Here is a 20,334-nt window from a genome sequence, read left to right on the forward strand (position 1 = left end):
TTTCCTAGACTGTGATTAAGAGCCAAATCATTTATCCACATTTACAAAACCTTCGACAAACAAAGATGTTCTTTTACTTACAAAAGACAACTTGATGATTCTTGAACAAATGATGAGGCACAAAAAGGTCACCCCATATACACAAACGTATTTCATTACTAATCATCAGTGCACTGAACTTCACTGGATTCAAGACAAAAAGCAGAAAGTAAAAGGAATACACATGCTATGGCTCAAAATCTGAGTACAACTCACCCCAATACTATAACCATATACGTTTCCAGTATTTAAATACAGGGAAAACTCCTTTTTTTCACACAGAACTAGCTTGAACATTGTGCAACCACACACAGGGTTGGGAAGAGAAGGAACAACATTTACAAAGTCCCAACCAAACATCAGAATTCTCTTAGTTCGGTTGTATCACATAGTCAAAGCCTCCCAATATAAACCAGTTTCTACAGCAACATTGAGCAGCCTTACAAGGGAGATTATAACTCACCAAGAGACGCAGCACGACCAACAGCCACAATCAAAAGAAAACAAACAGGAATACAACAAAAACATCAAAATACTGCAAAACCACATCCCTGACCTCTTTGTCTGCTTCTGTAAAGAGGCAGAAGGAAGAAAGGCAGAATATAGCTGAGCAGCTTAAGTGGCACCAGGTGTCTCTGAGCAAGTAAATCTCGTCATTGATTTCAGGTGTCTAAATTGCTCACTAAAATACCTGTCTCCTTAAGCACTAGGAGAGCATTACTAAAACCAGACAGTTATTTTCAGTGTTGTGCTTCTGAAACACCCAACTTAGTAACAATTTCAAAACGACAACCTTCTATTCCCTACAGTAAGCAACGATGTTTGAAAACATGTGGCTGGGTCATTAATGTCACTTAGACACTGGGAAAGTTGTTTATACATGTTTTAATAGAAGACTAAAGGAACTTTTTAACATGTGTTTTCAATTTGAAAACTTCTGTTTTGCAAACAGTCCTACAATTTTATGACATTGAATGAATAGTATGAAAACACTCCAATTTGATATCATCTACAGCAATGTAACCACAGAAAAAAACACTCTTGTGTTGAAATGGTCAATACAGATTCACGTTTTCACGTCTGAAATGATTGGTGCGTTAAAATGGTCAGTAAGACGTTCATTGTATTTCCCACATGCCAGTGTCCTCCCACAGATTTACTTGTGCCTGTGAGTCCCTGGCCGTGGGAAATGAGGAGGATTTACTATCTGTATGAGGATGATTAGGAGGAAGAACTTTAAGTGCTGAGCGGTGATATCGGAATCCTCCCATGAAGCTTCAAGAAGATATTTTTTCGTAGTCTTAGTGATAACATGTTTTCAGCAACCTGTAATGCTACAACTTTCAGGACTTCTTAATCTTAGATACAGAGTACTCAGCAGGAAAACTTTACCCTGGAGCTATGATTGGAATTCGTTGTGTGACTGTGTGTCTGCCTGAGGGAAGAAACCCAAATGAGCCCAATATTTACCCTTGTAGTACTGATTATATTAATTTTTAAGTTATACTGGAAATCCTGTTAGCCAAAAAAAAGTAATGATGATCCTTCTGCATGCTCTTGGTTGAAGCATCATCTGTGTTTCCATCTAATAAAACAGACATCAATCATTTTCCTGTATGTGGTTCACTGAGAAAATAACTGAATTTATAACACTAAAATCATCGATTTTGCTCAAGCCAACGGCTTGCAATTTTGAAATATGGAACTAACCTTCGCTCTATGAAGAAAGCTTCAATAACTTAAGGAAAACATACTAAAATAAAAGAGAATGCGTGTTCACAAAATTTGGGAAAGGCATAGAGGCAGATAGAAATCAGGTAATACAGGCGTAGTTCTCAGTCTCATTCCTTATTCGTTCACTAATTACAGCAGTGACACTGAGATATTATATGTTGCACCTATGCTCCCTGCAATTTGATAGGTAGGTAGGTAGGTAGGTAGGTAGGTAGGTAGGTAGATTAGATAGATAGATAGATAGATAGATAGATAGATAGATAGATAGATAGATATTTGGTTGGGGGTTTTTTGTTTGTTTGTTTGTTTTTTTAAAGGAAAAAAAAAAAGGTAAAAAGAAACCCCTAAATCTTGTAAGATGCCCTTTTACCAGGGCGACTGTACTTCTGAGCTCACACAAATCTCCCTGAATGATGCTGCATTTTGGGTGGCAGAGCCTTCAGCTCTTACCCCCCTCTTGAAATATCTTGTTCTCAGACCAAACCTTGAGCTCCAAACCCTGAAGGAAATGGTGATGTTAGAAATACCACCTTGTGTGCAGAGCGGGATTTATCTGTCTGCTCCACCATGAAGCCTGGCAAGCGCACGTACCCAAAGGCACTCAGCACCACTGCTGTCTGCGTGATCAATTCTTCCTCAACTAAAAATCATTCAGAAAATACTCTTATTGATTGTTCCAAACACCTGTACCTAAAATATTAATCTGATTGACCGGACAGAAAACGTATGTATTGTCAAAGTTGTTTACATCAATGAGAGGAGCTGAGAAAGTCGTGGCCATCACTGACTGCAAAGATGTGCATTTACGGAGCCTGCACAGCTGCGGGACAAGTGACAAAACTATTAGTATAGACTTAATTTAACACATATCTATACCTTTTGAGACCTATAGCGGTGGTACCACTGCTAAGGACTGTTAGCTGTTGCTGCTTGTGCTGGAACTTCCATTTCTGACTTGGGAAATGAGCATCAAGAGCATTAATTACACAAGTGAGACCACACTCAAATAATAAAAGCTGAAGGAAATTCTCAGCTCCTTCAAAGCAGAAAGGAAAGCATGTAAGGATTTTTCTTATGTTTAATGTAAATTAGTAAAGCATGGTTGAGATTAATCATGAAGTTCAAATGCAGTTAAACATTGCTATAATAAATCACTATTATGGTTACTATTTACAACTTGGTTGTGGCTAATAACCAGAGATTGGTGCTCATTATAACAGAAAATGCATAATCAGGCAATATTAGATATCTTATATACTAAATGGCTGCCACAGATCCCTTCTTAAAAGTGCCTGTCATTATATTTTAGAATAATATAAAAAATAATCAAATTCTATTCTAATAAAGCACAGTATAATGAGTAGGAAAAAGGAACAAGTTCTAAAGAAAAGGATTAGACATTGCTTGGTAAACTGACCTTTCAGAAATACCCACTTCTTCACCCATCTTCTACATGAAAGGCAAGATTATTTTTAATTACAGCTCATGAGCACAGATATAAGTAGTCATAATTAAAAGTCACTCACGTTTGAGTCAGCGCAGTTTTGCTATTATAATGTAGAATAACACTCCAGGTAAGGCTGCATGACAAATAGCGTTCTGCTCTGTTGTATTTCAAATTCTGAACTCTGAAATTTTTCAGCTGAGCCATAATGTTATTTTTCCCCAAGATAAGGCTCTAATTCTTCAAGAAATATTACACAGGGACAGAAGGATAAACTTCTCACAAGAAGATTTCTCCCTACAGAAAACTTTCAGTACACAACCAATGAAGATGATGTTCTTTCATGGGAGAACAAATAAACTTTTCCCATAATACAGAAAGCGATCTTACTTTTATAAATGGCTTTAACCACAGAAAACAGCAGAGGACTGAAAGCTGAAATTTGACATAAAAATAACCCTCACTAAAAAGAAATTCCGGTGAGTATTCTATCAAAAATTGGTTTGGGAATGATTTTCAAAAGTGTGCTGTCTGTTCTCGGGGTTGCTTTTAGGATGAAATAGTGTTGGAGTTGCCTACCCTTATTTCTTACTCAAATGTTTCTGTTTCTTTTGCTGAGTATCACTGACACTCCTTTAAAGGTACTGTCTTAACACAAAAAGAGCATAAAGATTTCATCAAAATAATGCACTAAGGTGGAGTATCTTGCTCTACTGGAAAAGACTTTCTTCCAAATACTCCTGAGTCTGGTTTGACCCGATTTGGATCCTCCTGGTGCTGTTTCTTGTCACAGCACGTGCAATAGATTGTGAAAATGGCAGCTGAGTTCAGAGCTACCCGAGCTGAGACGTGCTATGCAAGCCCTCCTACGGGAATCTTGCTTCTGATTTTCTCTATATTAAATTCAAAATCTTAAAATGTTTTTGAACAAGCTTAGGTTCTCCTTCATATTTATAGAGTACATCTCCATTGGGATTAAAAATTACAAATATCTGCTTTGGTGAAGTTGGAAGCAATAAGAGTATGATGGAATGATGTGCAGAAATGCAGACATTGTTTTGAAGATGAATTGACAATACCCAAGAAAGGACAGTCTTTTGTGGTGTAAAACCAGGTATGATTGAGAACTTGGTTTCATTTCACAGTCTAATATAAAAGTTCATTAGCTGCGAGATCTCCAACTATCCCAAAGAGACGCAGCGTTTATTCTGCCCTGCTTCATTACATCTGTGTTTGCAGAACCACAGAACACAATTTCTTTCTCAATCTTCATTTCTACAGCAAGGAGGTAGGAAAGGTTATTATCATGTTGCTGAGGGAAATGCATCATCCCATCATCAAAAGCCAATAGTACAGGCTGACAGTGTTTGGAGAGGGTTATGGCTTGTAAAACCAGCCATTCACAACACTACTGGAACAATATTGCTCTTGCTTGGAGTGAGGCAGGGAGAAATAACAGAAACTGGTACACCTTAGATTACTTTTATTTCTACTTCAGGGCATTGGCTGTGCGATGAATTTCACTTTTTCCTGGTCTGGCCTCCACTTTACTTGAATTCCAAAGGAAAATGTTTTCCATTTTGAAAACTGACTGAAAAGGAAAGACTAAATTACACTTCCTGCCGCTTTTTTATTTTTTTTTTTCAGTTTCTTTTGCCTTTTTCTACTATAAGATATAAAGGAAGAGGACTTTTAATATGAAGAAATACTTTCATTTTTTTAATTAGAGCAACTGTTCTACTTCAAACGAGTCATTTGCAACCCATTCTGAGCTATACAAACACCATTTCCGTTAGAAGGGAATAAAGGCTCTGTGGTAGATTTGTCATTGTGCCTCTCGTGCAAACAGCATTTGATCAGCTCAGAAAAGGAGCATGAGGGCAACTATTTCAAGCCACATTTTCTTACCTCTTCCACCTTCACCTGCGCTGAGCAGCTCCTTTCTCTGCAAGTGACGTACCTGAGTGGTGTCCCAGGCACGGGTAGGAACAACAACTACCCAATCTACCTTATAAGGTTGAGCAGCCTTCAACATACATTTAATGTTGTTTCCCAAGGCAAAAAAAGAGACACGTGTGCTCTAATATCTTGGCACAACTCTCTGATTGAGAGCTAGGGGTGTTGAAAACATTAAACCCCAAAAGAGGAAAGAGTTTAAACCTTACACAGTTGCACATATCATCCCATTATTTATTAACACCAACTAAAATGACATGGCTTATGCCAGATTCATGCCAAAACATTCCTTGACAAATCTTTAACATCCCCTGCATCTTTGTGGTAACTAATAATTGCTGCATAGAAAGGTGTACTTGAATGCAATATAGAGAAAAATCTGTTGAAGAAAAATGACATAAGCACATATACAGGAATTGACATATCAAAGCGTATCACTGACAGATGAGATGGATAAAAACATGGTCCTATAAATAATGATTTATACCTGTAGTCTGATGGAAAAATAATCCTCTCAAAACCAATAATGTTATTCTGGGCTTTTCTTGAAAACTGTATGATATATATGTGTGTATATATATATCTGCATGATATATATGTATATATATATAAATCACAGTAATTTAAAGCAAAGGAAGCAGCAATAATAGCACTTCATGATAACACAAAATTCAAATACAGTGCTTATAATGGAAGTAATGAAGGGTACCTTGAAAAAGGCGGGTTCCTCGGGCAGAGGGCTCACGGGCAGCGAGGCGGTGCTGCTGGCCGGACTCATGTCCGTGCTCTGCAACAAAGAGAAGCACACTGGAGTTGCCATTGCCACTCAGGGACTACTGACAGCTTTTCACATTGGGGGGGAAACAAAGAAAAAACAGAGCTCAAAACCAACAAGGGAAATCCAACAGAATTAGATGGACAAAGCAACTGCACTTGGTACTGCATTTAACTTTAATTATCACTAATGGGTAAGTATTTTGTATTTTCTTTATTTTAAATGAGCTTCCCATTCAAGATGGAAACATATCTACAAATATGCAAACGTACTGTGCCTACAAAAGAGTAATACAAGAGGATAACTGAGAATACAACAACTTATTAATGTAGAACAATCTATTTTATATATATATATATATATTCATATATTCTTGAGATTTTTTCTGGATGGCTCAATGTTGAAGTTAGAAGGCAAATTTAACAATTTGCAATACATTGCAGGACAGTATTTTTTAAAAGATCACTTTCATAGGAGTCCATATATCTTACAAACAAGCACTAATACATTAAAAAAACGGTGAACAGCAAAGACAACTTATGTCAGTACACTTCAATGGACATATCTAGTCAAAATGCTTGCAAGATTGATCTCAAAACCCACTGTTTTTAAGGTAATATTTCAGTAACCTGTTGGTTAGTATAGAATCACATCATCATCGAATAATTTTCATTGGAAAAGACCTTTAAGATCGTCAAGTCCAACTGTTAACCTATCACTGGTCATTACTTTTACAGATGGGACAGATATGAAGCGTGGAAACTCTTAATAATTTGGAATAGTAATAATAACAGAAGAACAAAATCTGGATTTAAAAATAAAATACACAAATAATATCAAGATTGTTCTGGAGAAATCTAAAATATATGACACTTCTTGGGAAATAAGTGCTTCAATGCTAAAGTGAAGAAATTCACCACCACCAATAAACCAGAAAAGATGTAATGGAGGCATAAGAAAACAAGTTTGCATGGGCCAGAAATTCATTTTCTTTTCACACTGTGGCACTGCAATGCAGATTGATTTAATGAATTCAGCTTATACAATTAATTAATCAGATATCTGCTTTCACATCACTGGGAATCTATTACGACCCCTTTGATAAGCCCAAATTCTTCAAGTGAAGAATAACAGTCCACCCGTGATGTCCTAACAGGTCATTCAGCACAAGATTTTTATGCAGATATCATCTGCCAGCTGGTACAGGATGAAAATGAAGATGAAATTTTGGGTAAGAAACCCCTATGTCTCATCTCAAACAGAGGGCACAGTCTTCAAAGTTAACACCTACTGAGAAAATCACTGAGTTTAATTAGACAAGTATTAGTTACACCGTACCCGAAAGAAAAGACAACAGTTAACTTGCTAAATGAACGGGATGTAAGTAAAGAAGAGGGGGCCATGGTAATTATTACCTATGAAAAAGAGAGTTTATAACCCATGCAACACAGAGAAGTTGTTGAGAATAAGGGAGATTATAACGTGTCAGAAAGTCAGTATTTGTGTTGAATCCATCACTCTGCTATTTAGAAACATTACACATTTTAACACTGACTCCTGCACTTGATCATCAAGGAAACTGGCGTGTAATATTCACCAAAAGAAAGCGAAACGTAGCTCTTTCAGATGAAACTCAAAGTCAGACTAAACTGGAAACCTCCTCTATGTGAACACTCTGTCCCAAAAGCCAGTTGAGATGAGGACAATCTGCCTCTTAATTTACACGGAATAGAAAAAAACTAAAAGGGAATAAGAGACAGTACCAAAAGGGTTGTTTCTCAAGGTATTCAAACAATCCCTTCTAAACTCCGTGCTGCTTTAAGAGATGTTGTCAGCTTGCCCTCCTGAAAGGACACATTAACAATTTCAAACAGCACATCTCCCACCTGAATTTACCACCACGGGGTATTTTTCATGATCACACTTTGCAATCTAAACCACCGCATATACAAAAAAAAACCCGGTGAGGAATTCACCCTACAAGGACTTTCTGTTATATTTGATGTTGCCTAAGCCAATTCTGTTACCATAAAAGCAGCAATCACTTCAAATCTGGCTTAAAGCTGACAGATTTTAGTTACAAATTAAGTAGAAGATGCTACACCATTAGGCTATAATCATATCTTAGAAGCTGTAGTAGATGTTAAACATAATTTGAACCATAATTATACATATTAGGCAAAACTGGGTTAATTGGGACATCTGCTGACTTTGCAGTACTTTGCTGTGCAAGTGCAACATTTGAAGAAGTGCTTTTGATGCACAGCGATACCACAGCTGCGTTTTGTAGACTGAGCCTTTACCCTGCCTTGCCAAAAACCTCAGAGTGTTCTGGAGCACACAGAACACTGCAAAGCTCTAATCATCTAAACTCCACTTCTGAAATGTCTGAATACAAAGCAACTAAAGTATTTATCCAAACAACAGTTTAGAAAATGCTGTCTCACCTATGTCAAAAATGACCCTGTGAGCATTTCTTTCAGTGCTTTTAGGCCATTTTTTAATTTGGAACAGGCTGTTAATATCCAACAGATGGACGTTATTAGAATTTTGTTGATAACAGTTGCACGATTACAACGATCAATGTTCAAGTTTTCTTCTAATTTCTAGAACTGATCAGCCTAGATATACATCCATCATCCTCATTGTGCAACTGAACGGGTACCACAGAGTCTTTAAATAAAAACAGATTCACCTCACCTCATAAATATCACTACAAACCGTTGTCTTTAATCTGCTCTTCTCTAGGAAGAGGCCTATGTATCAGCCTTTGTTAATTGTACTATAAAACAGGGACCATCCACTGACAGAACCAATTTAATTTGCTCCAACTGCTTCTCACTGAGAGTAAACTCTGCAATGATAGCTGGCAGACATTGACTTCTCTGGAGATCAGCATCACAATTTATTGATCTAAGCACCCGATACTGACAGAGAAAACCTTCCATGGATATTAGAGCTAGAGATCAAATAAATCTTTATAAGAACTGAAGAAAAGCAAATACAACCTGTACGCTTTATAGCTTCTTTCTAAGGAAGAGTGGACGACTGTTGGAATGACTTTCAGGGTGATGGTTTTAGTTGTATGATAAGTTGTGCCACTAAGCATCACTTTAGAAGTTGAGTAGGACTACAAATTAAATAACTGCAGTCAGCAAGCTCAGTTGTGATGTTCTGATATACTGAAGGTAATCAAAGACCTGCAAATGGTTTTATTAATGGGTCCGCACAACATCTTTCTGAAATACTGTGCTTGAATATTATGATCCCGTTTTATCAAAGGTAGTGAAGAAGAAGGGGAAGTTATTTGCTCAAAGCCATGAAGGGCTGTTAAGGGCAGAAATCAGGAACTCACAAGTGGCAAGCAGTGCGGTTGCTTCTCCAGACCGTGCAGTGCTCCCCTACATACTGCTGGAGTGCTGGGATATCTGTCATTTCTGTATTACTTAATGCCATGAAGGATTTTTGCTGACACAAACACCTCCTGCAAATAAAATTGCTGTAAACAATTGTGGCCAGCAAACCCAAAATTAGCGTTGGTAAAAAAAATAGCAGATGCCTGAAATGATCTTCCACCTCCCACCACGTTTGATTCATTTTCCCCAGCATCTCCATTCTCACTCCCTAAGAATGCAAATGCCTCCCTAAAATGTGTTTAGGCCTATTTTCTAATACCTTCGAACACAACCCAGGTGGTTATTCATAAGCCTATTTAACGTGTCTTTAATAGTAGATACAGTTAATGATTCTCACTAATTACTAATGTGTGCAATTATCTGCTGACACGTTTGATTATTGTTTTCAGGTCTTTGCTGGTACGGTGCCTGGCGCTTGCTGCTCCCATAGCGTGGAGGGCTGCGCGGGTCTTGCATCCAAGTTATCATGAGGGAGAACCATCCATCACAGACACCACCGCTTCTCGCTGCCTCTTCTCACGCTGGCAGGGGAGGTGTGGATGGTCAAACACGCCTTTAGTGCTTTAATTATCTGATGTTCAGCCAGCACTTGGTGCACAGATGAGCATGGATTCCTCTGACAGTCTAAGCGAAGCTCATCACCTTCGCTGTGAAATGCCAGTGGGAAATTTCACCTTATTTCAGATAAAACACTGATCTGCCACTTAACAGCGGTTGTATGTCTAGCACTGTTTATTTTAGAAGATTCTGAGCTCTCAGGAACTCTGAGCAAACACACTACGTGTTATATTTTGCACAGTATTTTTTTTCAGCGAGGAAGGATCAGGATGAAGGATATTTTGACTGCTATCTATTTCTTCTTTGAAAAATAGCTGGAAAGATGCTCCTTTAGCCTCTTAATTAGGCTAAATTAATTATAAAGCCCATAACCAGCATGCAACATAAAGAGTATATAACCAGCCCATAGCTTGTTGCAGGACTACGGTGTTTGAAATAGTTTGGACTCAGACTATATCGTCACATTATTTAATTTATATTTAATATATATTTAATTTACTGCGATATTTTCCTAAGCTAGCTGTCTCCCCTCTCCTTATATTAAATGCTGAAGTGTAAGAATACCGAAGTACCAGGCACAAATTTCTACTCTTATTTGCTTTCAGTGTCTTAAAATGGCAACATGAAAATATCCAACTAGGACAAGGACAAACCTCATTAAAATTGTGACCAAAGTAGGAAGCTGAATGAAGCCTCTAAATTGAGGGTGAAGAATTGGAGGTTGCTGGTTTACAACTGCAAACATATAGAGGGGAAAACACAGTCTTGTTTTATAAATGTCACATTTCTCATAATAGAAAATGAAATATATATCACTATATAACCAACAGATTTATTTAATAGCAAACATCCCTTCATCTTGGTTTTTCATTGCTCATCCTTCCAGCTCATCTTTATTCTCAGCTTTCCTTCACAAGACTCATAATGAACAGAAACACGAGTTTCCTTGGTCAGATATCCCTGGCACACAGCGGTTGGGTGAAGGGTCCGTTAATATGTAGGGAAAACCACTTCCCAAACAGCTCATTCAACTGGAGTTAATCTCCAAAAACCCCTTCAGTTCTCTCTGCAAGCAGAATGTAATTGCAGAAGTAATGTGGCCGATGACTTTGGGGTTACGGTCTGTTAGTGAAGAGCTCCTTGGGATCATCGGTGACAGTCGCTGTGTGCGCTGGGGCTGCTACCATCCATCACACACTGTATTAAATACAACCCTGGGCATATTTTTATCCTAATGAAAACCAGGGGGTCGCTTTCACAGACACAAACGCTTTGTCGACAACACAGTGGAGAACTGATTTCCTTGAGCAAAACTCTGCTTCCTCTTCAGTTTCTATTGTTTCTTTCATACTTCACTGACTATACTATCCAGCCTTGACATTTTGTTATTGTATATTCTTCCCTAATAATATCATATAACACCAGCTTTTTCTGCTCTTTCAGCAGTCAACTGAGAGAACCAAGTACTCTCCTGGGATTTTAATCTGCAGGCTGCCTATTTCAATTGCTTTTCTTCCCTTGCAGGAGATCTTTCAGGTTCAAAAATACACCTTTTTTTTTGCTCAAAATGCATACAGTTTTGTAGCAAGTATGACAGTTGTCTCATATAGTAGGTTCAGTGATGTGGGTTTTTTATTTGTTTGGTGGGTGTTTTTACTCAGTCACTATCAGTAACTAAACTGATAGTCCATACTACAGCCATAGCCTGAATGTGGAAGAAAATATCTGCATCTGCTCAAAGAAGAACCTATCAGCAAAGTATCTGGGGGGGGCCCTCAAACTCCTACATCTTCCCTGTGTACAAATCTTTTGTTTTTCTGCCCTTCCAGATAAAACACTTAGAAAATAAGTAATCAGTTAAACTGAGAATGATCAAATCTGATGGCAGAGTTGCTTTCTCTCCCTCCCTTACACTTATGCACGTTCTAGATCATTATGTGTCATAATATACTGGCAGCAAGATACGAGCAGGAGCCAAAACAGATCAGACATAATACAAACAACAGATGCACCTACGTTTACATTCAAGATGATAAAAACATACACAGGATATACATTTATATGCTTCTGGATATGTGGAAATAACTGCCTTGATAGGTTTGGAAAAAAATGCTTTCAAGACAAAAATCTATTTGCACTTGCTATTAATGAATATTTTTTCCTTCAGGTATGTACTTTCTCATACATTAAACTCATGTCCAAAAAGCTATATATGCGTTGCTGTTCAGCACATCCCTTTGCTCATATGTACATGTGGATACAGGTGATACCTCCCGCAACACTGTGGTCAGGACCATGTTTCATAAAATTTCTAACACCTTTCTTTAAATGTGAACATAATTAAGACAGGCTGATTTTCATTAATCATTTGCTGTCCAATTGTCCAGTTCTTATCTACCTTTGTTTTAATTCGTAAGCACCAAGAACAACATTGCCAGGATTTCACATCGGTGTTTTGAATGTGAGGCTATGTTTTATTTTTCCATGTATCTCAAAAGGATTCAGAAGCCTTCAATTGCGATGAATTTCAAGGAGGTTTTAACAAGTCACTTTGCACTTTCTAAACGTTGTGACTGCAGTTATTCTCACTTCTTCATCAGCTCTCCGAAGGGTTTTTACCATTTCAGTATGGAACCACTTCTGACGGGGTATTTTAGCTTAGATGCAAAGGCTTCACACTTAAAACTGTCTTGAATTCCTCAATAACAGCTTAAAGGAAACCTGTTAAACATCTGCATGTTTTTGCTGCTAAATCAAGGAAGACAGAATTTCACTCCCACCCAGGCAGAGGGTTCCATGGAAAGTACCCCAGCTGCAGCCGGCTTTCCTCCATCTTTCCAGCTCTATTTGCTCTTCTTCTCTTTTCTAGTCCAATATCTACTTCCCACCAGCTCCAAAGAAGATCCATCGAGCGTCTGTTCTTTCTTATCCCTTAGGGTTCTCGTACAGCATCTTCTGATCCCAGTGCTTCCCACTCCTGCACCCATCCCACCACCAGCACTGCTCCTGTCGTGCTGCCCATCTCAACCTGAAAGCCTTCCCATTGCCTCCAGCTATCTCCCTTCTCCTTATATTCAGGCTGACACATATAATAGATTAAAATATATTTAATATATAAATTAGTTAAAGAAACTGAGGCAACTTGCAAAGAAAGGGGGAGTTCCAGTTGCCTGGACTAGTACTTAGGCATTGCATTATCTTTATTTTTAGAGACCTCAGCTGAGCCTTTTGCTTTCATTGTTGTGTTTTGCAATGAGATTACATATTAAACTTGCTGAGATATCTGAATAGCATTTTAGAAAGCCATTAGCAATAAAATATTCATTTTTCATTTATATTATGTCCAGGTATACAAATGAGTATAATTTCTTCCTACCCTTCAACATTAATAAGAAAACCAGGAAGAAAAACTGAACACACCTTTCCCATTCATTTAACAGCAATAAAATATAAAGAGCTTTGAAAATGAAAAATACTTAAAAAAAAATAAATGCTGTTTTCTTTGGAAGTGTTGTTATATGCGCCTCCACTCTCGTATTTATATATTTATACTGCATACAAAGGACGATCTTGGAAAAGACGTTGCTCTGAGAATAGAGACAAATGTTTCTTTGGCAAAGAGTTTGCATTGGAATACAGGAATCGAACAGACCCAATGTACACTGCAGATGCAAAGCACTCCTGTGGAACATTGCATTTTCAATAAAAGAAATCAATGTTGAAGGAATGCTAAAATCAATATCACCTATGCCCATCTAGTTTATTATACCTCTCAATTAATGGCCACATACTATTTTTTGCCAGTTGTGCTTCAATCAGAGCACACGATGATGGCTTTACAAACTTCTCAACATTGTTTTTTTAATGTAAAACACTCATATTGTAACACTGGGGCTGGAAGCTGCCTACATATGATCAGAAGAAAGTTCTGCTGCCAGATTTCAATCCCTTCTAGTCTAATGGCTTCATTTCTTTCACTCAGTTGTGCTTCTCCGTCAGTAGGATGTAGTCTACTTGGTTTCTGAATTAGAAGGGCGAGGTATACGTGCCCAGCAGCAGTTGTAATCCATGTCATAGCCAAAGAGTTCAGTACGAGGCATTCGGGGAAATCCTAAACAAAACCACATTAATACACTTCTCATACAATTGCCAGTGTGAAATGTGACTAAACGCTATTCTACAAGTGGAAGAAACCAATTGCTCTGTAAATGCAAATTGTAAGTGTGCAGTAAGCACCTCCTCTGTATAAACCCCATCGTTTTCCTCACACTTTCCATTGATAAAGCGAAACAGGGAAAGGAGAGATTTGCAAAGGTCCAAGTCTTCTGTACATCATCGTGCATCTCTCCAGCTGCGAGTACTGTACTAAGAACCCAGCCCACAGTCTGCCGACTGACTATTAGCAGAATAATTTCTTAAAATAGCATCAATTGCTGGATGCTGGGAGGAAACAGAACAGGGTGTGACTGTTGAAAAACAAGCATGAGAAAAAAAAATCCTATGTCTTTTGTGCTTATTTTGACACAAGCCTTTAAGCATTTGACTTATTGAATGTCAGCTACCTACACAAAGATACGCCACTCGTTTGATGCATTATGTTTAAAGGAAGTGTTCCACATTTTTATATGTTTTGTGAAATACGGAAATATGTGTTTTCTTTATCCTAAGCTGTCAAACTAAAGAAAGAAATTTAACAGTACATCAAGCAATAAAATAATAAGATACTGTGCTGCTATAGAAATCTGAGCAATTCTGAGGACAAAACCCACATCTCTCAGATTTCTGTTTTATATTAAATATTAAGAGCAATTTGCAAAAAATACAGTATTATTTCTCATGTATTAAAAAGTCACAGACAGAATCTGAAATAACTCCCATCATACCAAAAAACTTGCCCTACAACTCCATCAAGGGTTAGAATAAATTGTTGATTAATAGCACTAACTACAGAGGTCTGCTTTTTATTTATTCTCTATGAGGAATTCTGTATGAAGAATGAGTGGGAGTGGGCTTCTAATATTGTATGATTGCCTGGTGAAAACAAATGACTTTGCAGATGTGTTCTTGAAGGCCAGCAGACAAGAACAGATAGATCTTGTTTCTGGTTGTCAGGGGATACAGAAAACTGTGCATGGTGAATCAACCCTGCATTCGAAAAACGGTATTAGCAGGAATTGCTGTGACCAATGTGTGGATGAAACTTTCTGTGACCTGCAGCCCTGATGCAGGATGAGATACTTGTTGGTTGTTTGTTTTGATTTTCAGTAGTTATCATATCCTCATGGCCTTTACAAAGTACATGTTGTCATTAATACATAGCAAAACTCACAAACATGACTCCAGAGGGGCTGAAACTTACACTGTATAATTCATTATCTATTCAATTCTGTAATACTGTGTACATTCAGAGTAGGAGTTGGTATGACTAAAGCCTTGTATGACTTGGTATTCTCCACTTTACAGATGATGGGGGAAAACCTGATAATTTCGTATACCGTAGTGGTTGGAATCAGCATTCTGACATGTGGGGTTTGTGCGAATCCACTCGTATGCCACATGTGGGAGCTTCCATAGGAAGAAATAAGAGCTGCAGATGATTTTCGTTGAGCAACACAAATGTGGAGGAGGGAAGGGGAGCCTTCAAAAGATAATTTCTCTCATGTGGAAAGAACTACACTACATAGGCAAAACATCTGAAGCTTACTAGAGGACTGCCTCAATAAAAGCCACTTCCTGAAAGAAGTCTCACTGACCTACCACCACCACCAGTTCTGCCGCCTGACTGCCATTAATAATTCTGTGGATTTTATGTATTTTATTTTAAGAAAGAAGAATCATTATATTTCTATATGTAAACATTACCATGACAGTCTTTGTTCTGGCCTCAGTTGACCTGTTGCTGAACTGCTTGCTGTGACGAGATGTGCTCCTGAAATGAGGAATCGCTCCGAAGAACTGAGAACTGAGGCATTTAAGGCATTTTACTGGAACATTTCTGTGAAAGGGTGAAAAATCAGGAAGCCAAACACAACAGCATCCTAAAGGTGTAATTGATTCCAGAAGAAACTCCAGCAGTGCATATCTTTAATTTCAGAGGTACATTGCAAGGTATAGAGAGGCTGAGTTGATACCAGGGCAATAAACATTAAATGCGACTATACAAGGGGTTTATCTCTGGTCTCACCCAGATTTAGTTTGAACAAAATGAAACATGTCTGGAGAAGATTATGAAAGCTCTGACTTCACCTTTTATCTGACAGATTAATGTAGTCAGATAAGATAATTCAATGAGGTGTGAATGGAGAAGAAAAGGACACAAAAGTGATCGATGGCTGGTGCTGGTAAGAGAGCCAGGGCTGCTGGACTGAGGAACCACCAAAGAGCCAAATACCCACTGATGCCAAAAGGACACAACCTGAAGAAGAATGTTTTGACATTTGTCGTTGACAGGTCTAAAATAAGGGGAATGAAGCATTGATTATAACTTTTTCTTAGGAAGTAGTCATTAGAAACTGAAGTGGATAAAGGATGGACTCAAGGCAGAGTAGGACAGCTGGAGAAGCAGATGTCTAAGCCCAGCCTAAGAGGACTCTCGGTAAATCAGAAAGAAGCCATTAAAAGTGGTACCGAGGTCATCTTCAGTTGAGACAGAAGACATCAAAAAAGGCCCATCTTGTGCCAATTAAGATATGGAAGAGGTTGAGGAAGACACGTAAGAACAAGTATTTACATTAGGTTTCCTGTCAAAAGCTGCAAAAGAAGCATTTTGGCTTTCCTGCAGGAGCGTTCTATAAGATGGATGACAAAACAGATAAAATATGATGTCTTGTGAGACAGTTTATAGTGCCTAGTGCAATATATAGGCAAATGCAATTAACCAGGTAATTATAGATCGATTTAATTTCCCAGCAGAGTCTACAGTTTTCTTCTCCTCTCGGCTAATGAATTGACACTGTATGCAAACAACCTAGTTTATAATACATATGAACATGGAATACAATCTTTTCTCTAAACCCAGAAAGCAATTGAAGTGCGAATTTAAGACCAAAAAGTATCTCACAGGTAGCAACAGAAAACAGAAACTATGATCATTATTTGCCCAGGTATTGATGTGCTTAGCCAAATAACCCTATTTAGAGCACAAAAGAAAAAAGCACAAGTATTATGTAAAAGAGCCCTTCAATATCTTGCAATTGAATATCAAAAGTATATTAGACACGTTCCCCACATCTCATTTACATGGTTTTGTTGTAACAGCTGAAGGGAAACCTGTAAACTAAAGATCTTAAAAAAACTGCAAGATTTCAATTTGTCTTATTGATTTGGCAGGTGCACAATTAAAGTTACTCACAAGTCTGCACTTAATTGTTTCCAAGATTAGGCCTCTGGGTACAGGCAAGACAGCTTGTAATGACACCTACAGGCAGCCTGCCTGGTGTTTTTCATTATAAAGAATTCCTGTGACCTTTTCTTCAAAGCTTTCACACACACCCTCTTCTCTCCAGGTCTTTTATATTTAGTTCAGAAAACAGCCTTGAACTGAAGAAGTGACTTTTCTTTGTCTCAAGAAATCTTGCTGAGGTACTTGAAAGTACAATACTATTTCTCTACACTTTTTCGCATTACTTGGGAAAACGTTGGCAGTCTACCCAAAACAGTAATTTATCAAAGCGAAAACCACACAATGTAGCCCACTGCACTATTAAACTACTATTGGGTGCTACTAAATCCACAACAGAATAGCTGTGAGTTGCCAGTGAGAGGAAACTCTTCATTTGTTGTATGATACAAAACAGTTTCTGCCAGGAAGTAAAGAACTTTTTAACTGAATCGAATCATAGGGATGCAAATCCGGGAACTTGGAGGGAATTATCTGAAGATGAAACGCTACAGCAGTTCCTCGGGGGCTGATATGGAAAAGATGTCAATGCTGCCTTCAGTTAGGGACTGTACCACTGGGAAAGCAGCAGCATGCTGGGGTTCCCCTGCGCCTTAACACTGGGAACTCCAGATTGACAGCAGCTAATAAAGCAGTTTTGTCCTAGTACCCCCTGTTCTTCTCCTACAAAGCTACCATTTCACAAAAAAAACCTATTGGAAAGTTACGTAGACACCTCAACTATTTGAAAATGTTGTTTTTCAGTCTCAAAAAGTGGAAAAAGGAAATAAGATTAGACTCGAGAGATCTCACAAAAGACAGAAAAATGTTGTGAAAATACATATCTAAACATAAAGCTGTGTTAGTATGGTTCAACATTATTCAGCAGTCACTAACTGGCTCATTCCTTTGGCACTATAATTGTTCTTCCCTGGCGGTTCTAACATACAAAGCAGATTGACTCTCACTCCTGTCCAGGATAGAATTGCCACTATCCAGACTCACCTGTTGATCTGAGGCCAGATGGTGGTATCACAGGCTCAGGATCTCAGGTCTGTGCTGGCTGGACAGCAAAGCTTCACCTGAACCCATCATTTCTCATTCTCAAGTGCCAAGTTTTGTGGAAGCATGATGAAGGAGAGGGCGAGACGCAGGAGGACAGAAGGGAAGGGACAGAGATGGATGGACGTGGCTGCTGACCGACCACACAGTGCACGGTGCCTTATGGGCCAACAGAAGTTCCTTCCACTTCACAATTTATGCAAGTGGAAAATACTGTAATAGTGAATCTAACCCCCTAGTCCGAAAAACAGCACCTCTTCTCAGATCCTTTACTGGCATCCTAAGAAAACCCTCCTCCAAAATCAGATACGCACCAGCAAATATGGGAATGATTTTCAGCAAAACATTTCCCCGGTTTTGCAAGTAGCAACATAAAGTAAAACAGAGACGGTGTAATAGTGCTTTATAGCTTGGCTATAAACCTTCTATTTCCTTCTAAAAATATTCTTCTGTGTCTCTTCCTTCTTTCCCCCAAGACATTTGTCACAGTATCTTTAGCATCTCCATGAAGAATGGGTTAGAACATCCACCATTCATGCATGGTGTTGCATACACGTTTTTAAGTGAGCTGGTTATATAACAGATGTGCAGGATATTAATCCATTGTTTTTGTTTAAGATGAGGTTCGTATTTCACTGTCTTGAAAGGACTATTTTACTTCAGCAAAAAGCATTCAAGATGAACTACCCCCTCAGTGGCAGCCATAGGGAATGAAACAAACTGGGAAAGCATTAGTAGCAGTGCGTAATCAAAATCAAAGTACACATATAATTCTTTTCTGTGTTTTTTGCAGTTGGCACAGAAGTTATGGGGCTTTTTTTAGAACCAAAAGAAGTCAAGGGGAGAAATATCCAAGTTAATTCAGTAAGTCTTCATAGCAAGAAGTCTCAAGTAAACCAGCACAAATCCTACATTTTGGGGGAGGGTTTGGTGCCGTATTAGTTTTGCCCCACAGAAATGTGGGGAACAAAGAACTGAAAAGAATCTAAGGCTAGAAGCAAATAGAGGCCACAAACCTGCAAGCCTTTCCGCTCTGATTCCTACAGTACGTCTGAGCAGCCCTTCAGATCTGCTAAATGAAGATTCAGACTCGAGTATCAATTATGTGGTGTAGACTGAAGCACTTTTGGCGAGTGCCAGGGAAACGAGGACTATGCCAGACTCAGGACTATTCTAATCAATGTAGATCAACTCAAATAAACTGAATAACAGCTGCTTATGACAAAACTGAATTGAGCAAACACCTTCGGAGTGCTTATAGCTAACCAGCACTTATTGGTTCTTGTCTGTGAGCATTCAGAGACTCAAAACCAATACTTCTTTCCCTACTTGTTATCCTCTTGATTAAGACAGGGCTAAGTGCAGTAAAACAAAACAAAAATAAAGAAGGTCATTAAGACTAGGATCAATTAATTCATTTTCAGTCTATTCCAGTAAAATGCAAACAGAAAATAGATTGCCCAAGAGTTAAAGAATCCATGGCTAATGCAGGTGCTAATCTTCTATTTGCCAATGTCTCAAAACTGAGCTTCACCCCCAGAATCTTTTTTCACCCTTATCTGCTTCAATCACTTGCTCATAGACCATAAACAAAGAGCTTCCAGAGAAAAATAAACTATGAGAGCAATGCAAACACATTGCTGTAATATAAACAGTTTCTCCCTGACAACGACTTATTTCACGGAGATTACAAGGTAATTAGGAAACAATAACAGAGAATTAAAACAAACTCTAAGACACTGGGTGGAGAAAATGAGAAATACAGCAGCAGTACATGTTAACTACACAGCTATCATGATAATACACTTTCAGATCCTACTGTCTCAGTAGAGCTTTAGTTTTCTAGACAGAAGGCCAGTTGTGCTGGGGTGAAACGGGCTGACAACATGAAATTGCAAAGAGGAACCCAAACCAGATAAAATTCCCAAGACTTAAAATGCTGTTCCTCATGAAAAATGAAAATTAAAGGCAG

At 38.3% G+C, this 20,334-nt stretch overlaps 1 protein-coding gene across 1 annotated transcript in view; it reads right to left on the reverse strand.

Annotated features, from left to right (window-relative positions):
* The window catches only part of CCSER1 (coiled-coil serine rich protein 1), a gene marked incomplete at its 3' end in the record, with an annotated part of 374,341 nt that overhangs the window by 210,292 nt on the left and 143,715 nt on the right, over nt 1–20,334 (reverse strand). Inside the window, exon 6 of the mRNA XM_080343892.1 lies at nt 5,883–5,960. Coding sequence (XP_080200018.1) covers nt 5,883–5,960 — 78 coding nt within the window. The remainder of the gene's footprint in view (nt 1–5,882; nt 5,961–20,334) is intronic.

Source organism: Nesoenas mayeri (genome assembly GCF_963082525.1).
Source record: "Nesoenas mayeri genome assembly, chromosome: 4".
NCBI classification, from domain to species: Eukaryota; Metazoa; Chordata; class Aves; order Columbiformes; family Columbidae; genus Nesoenas; species Nesoenas mayeri.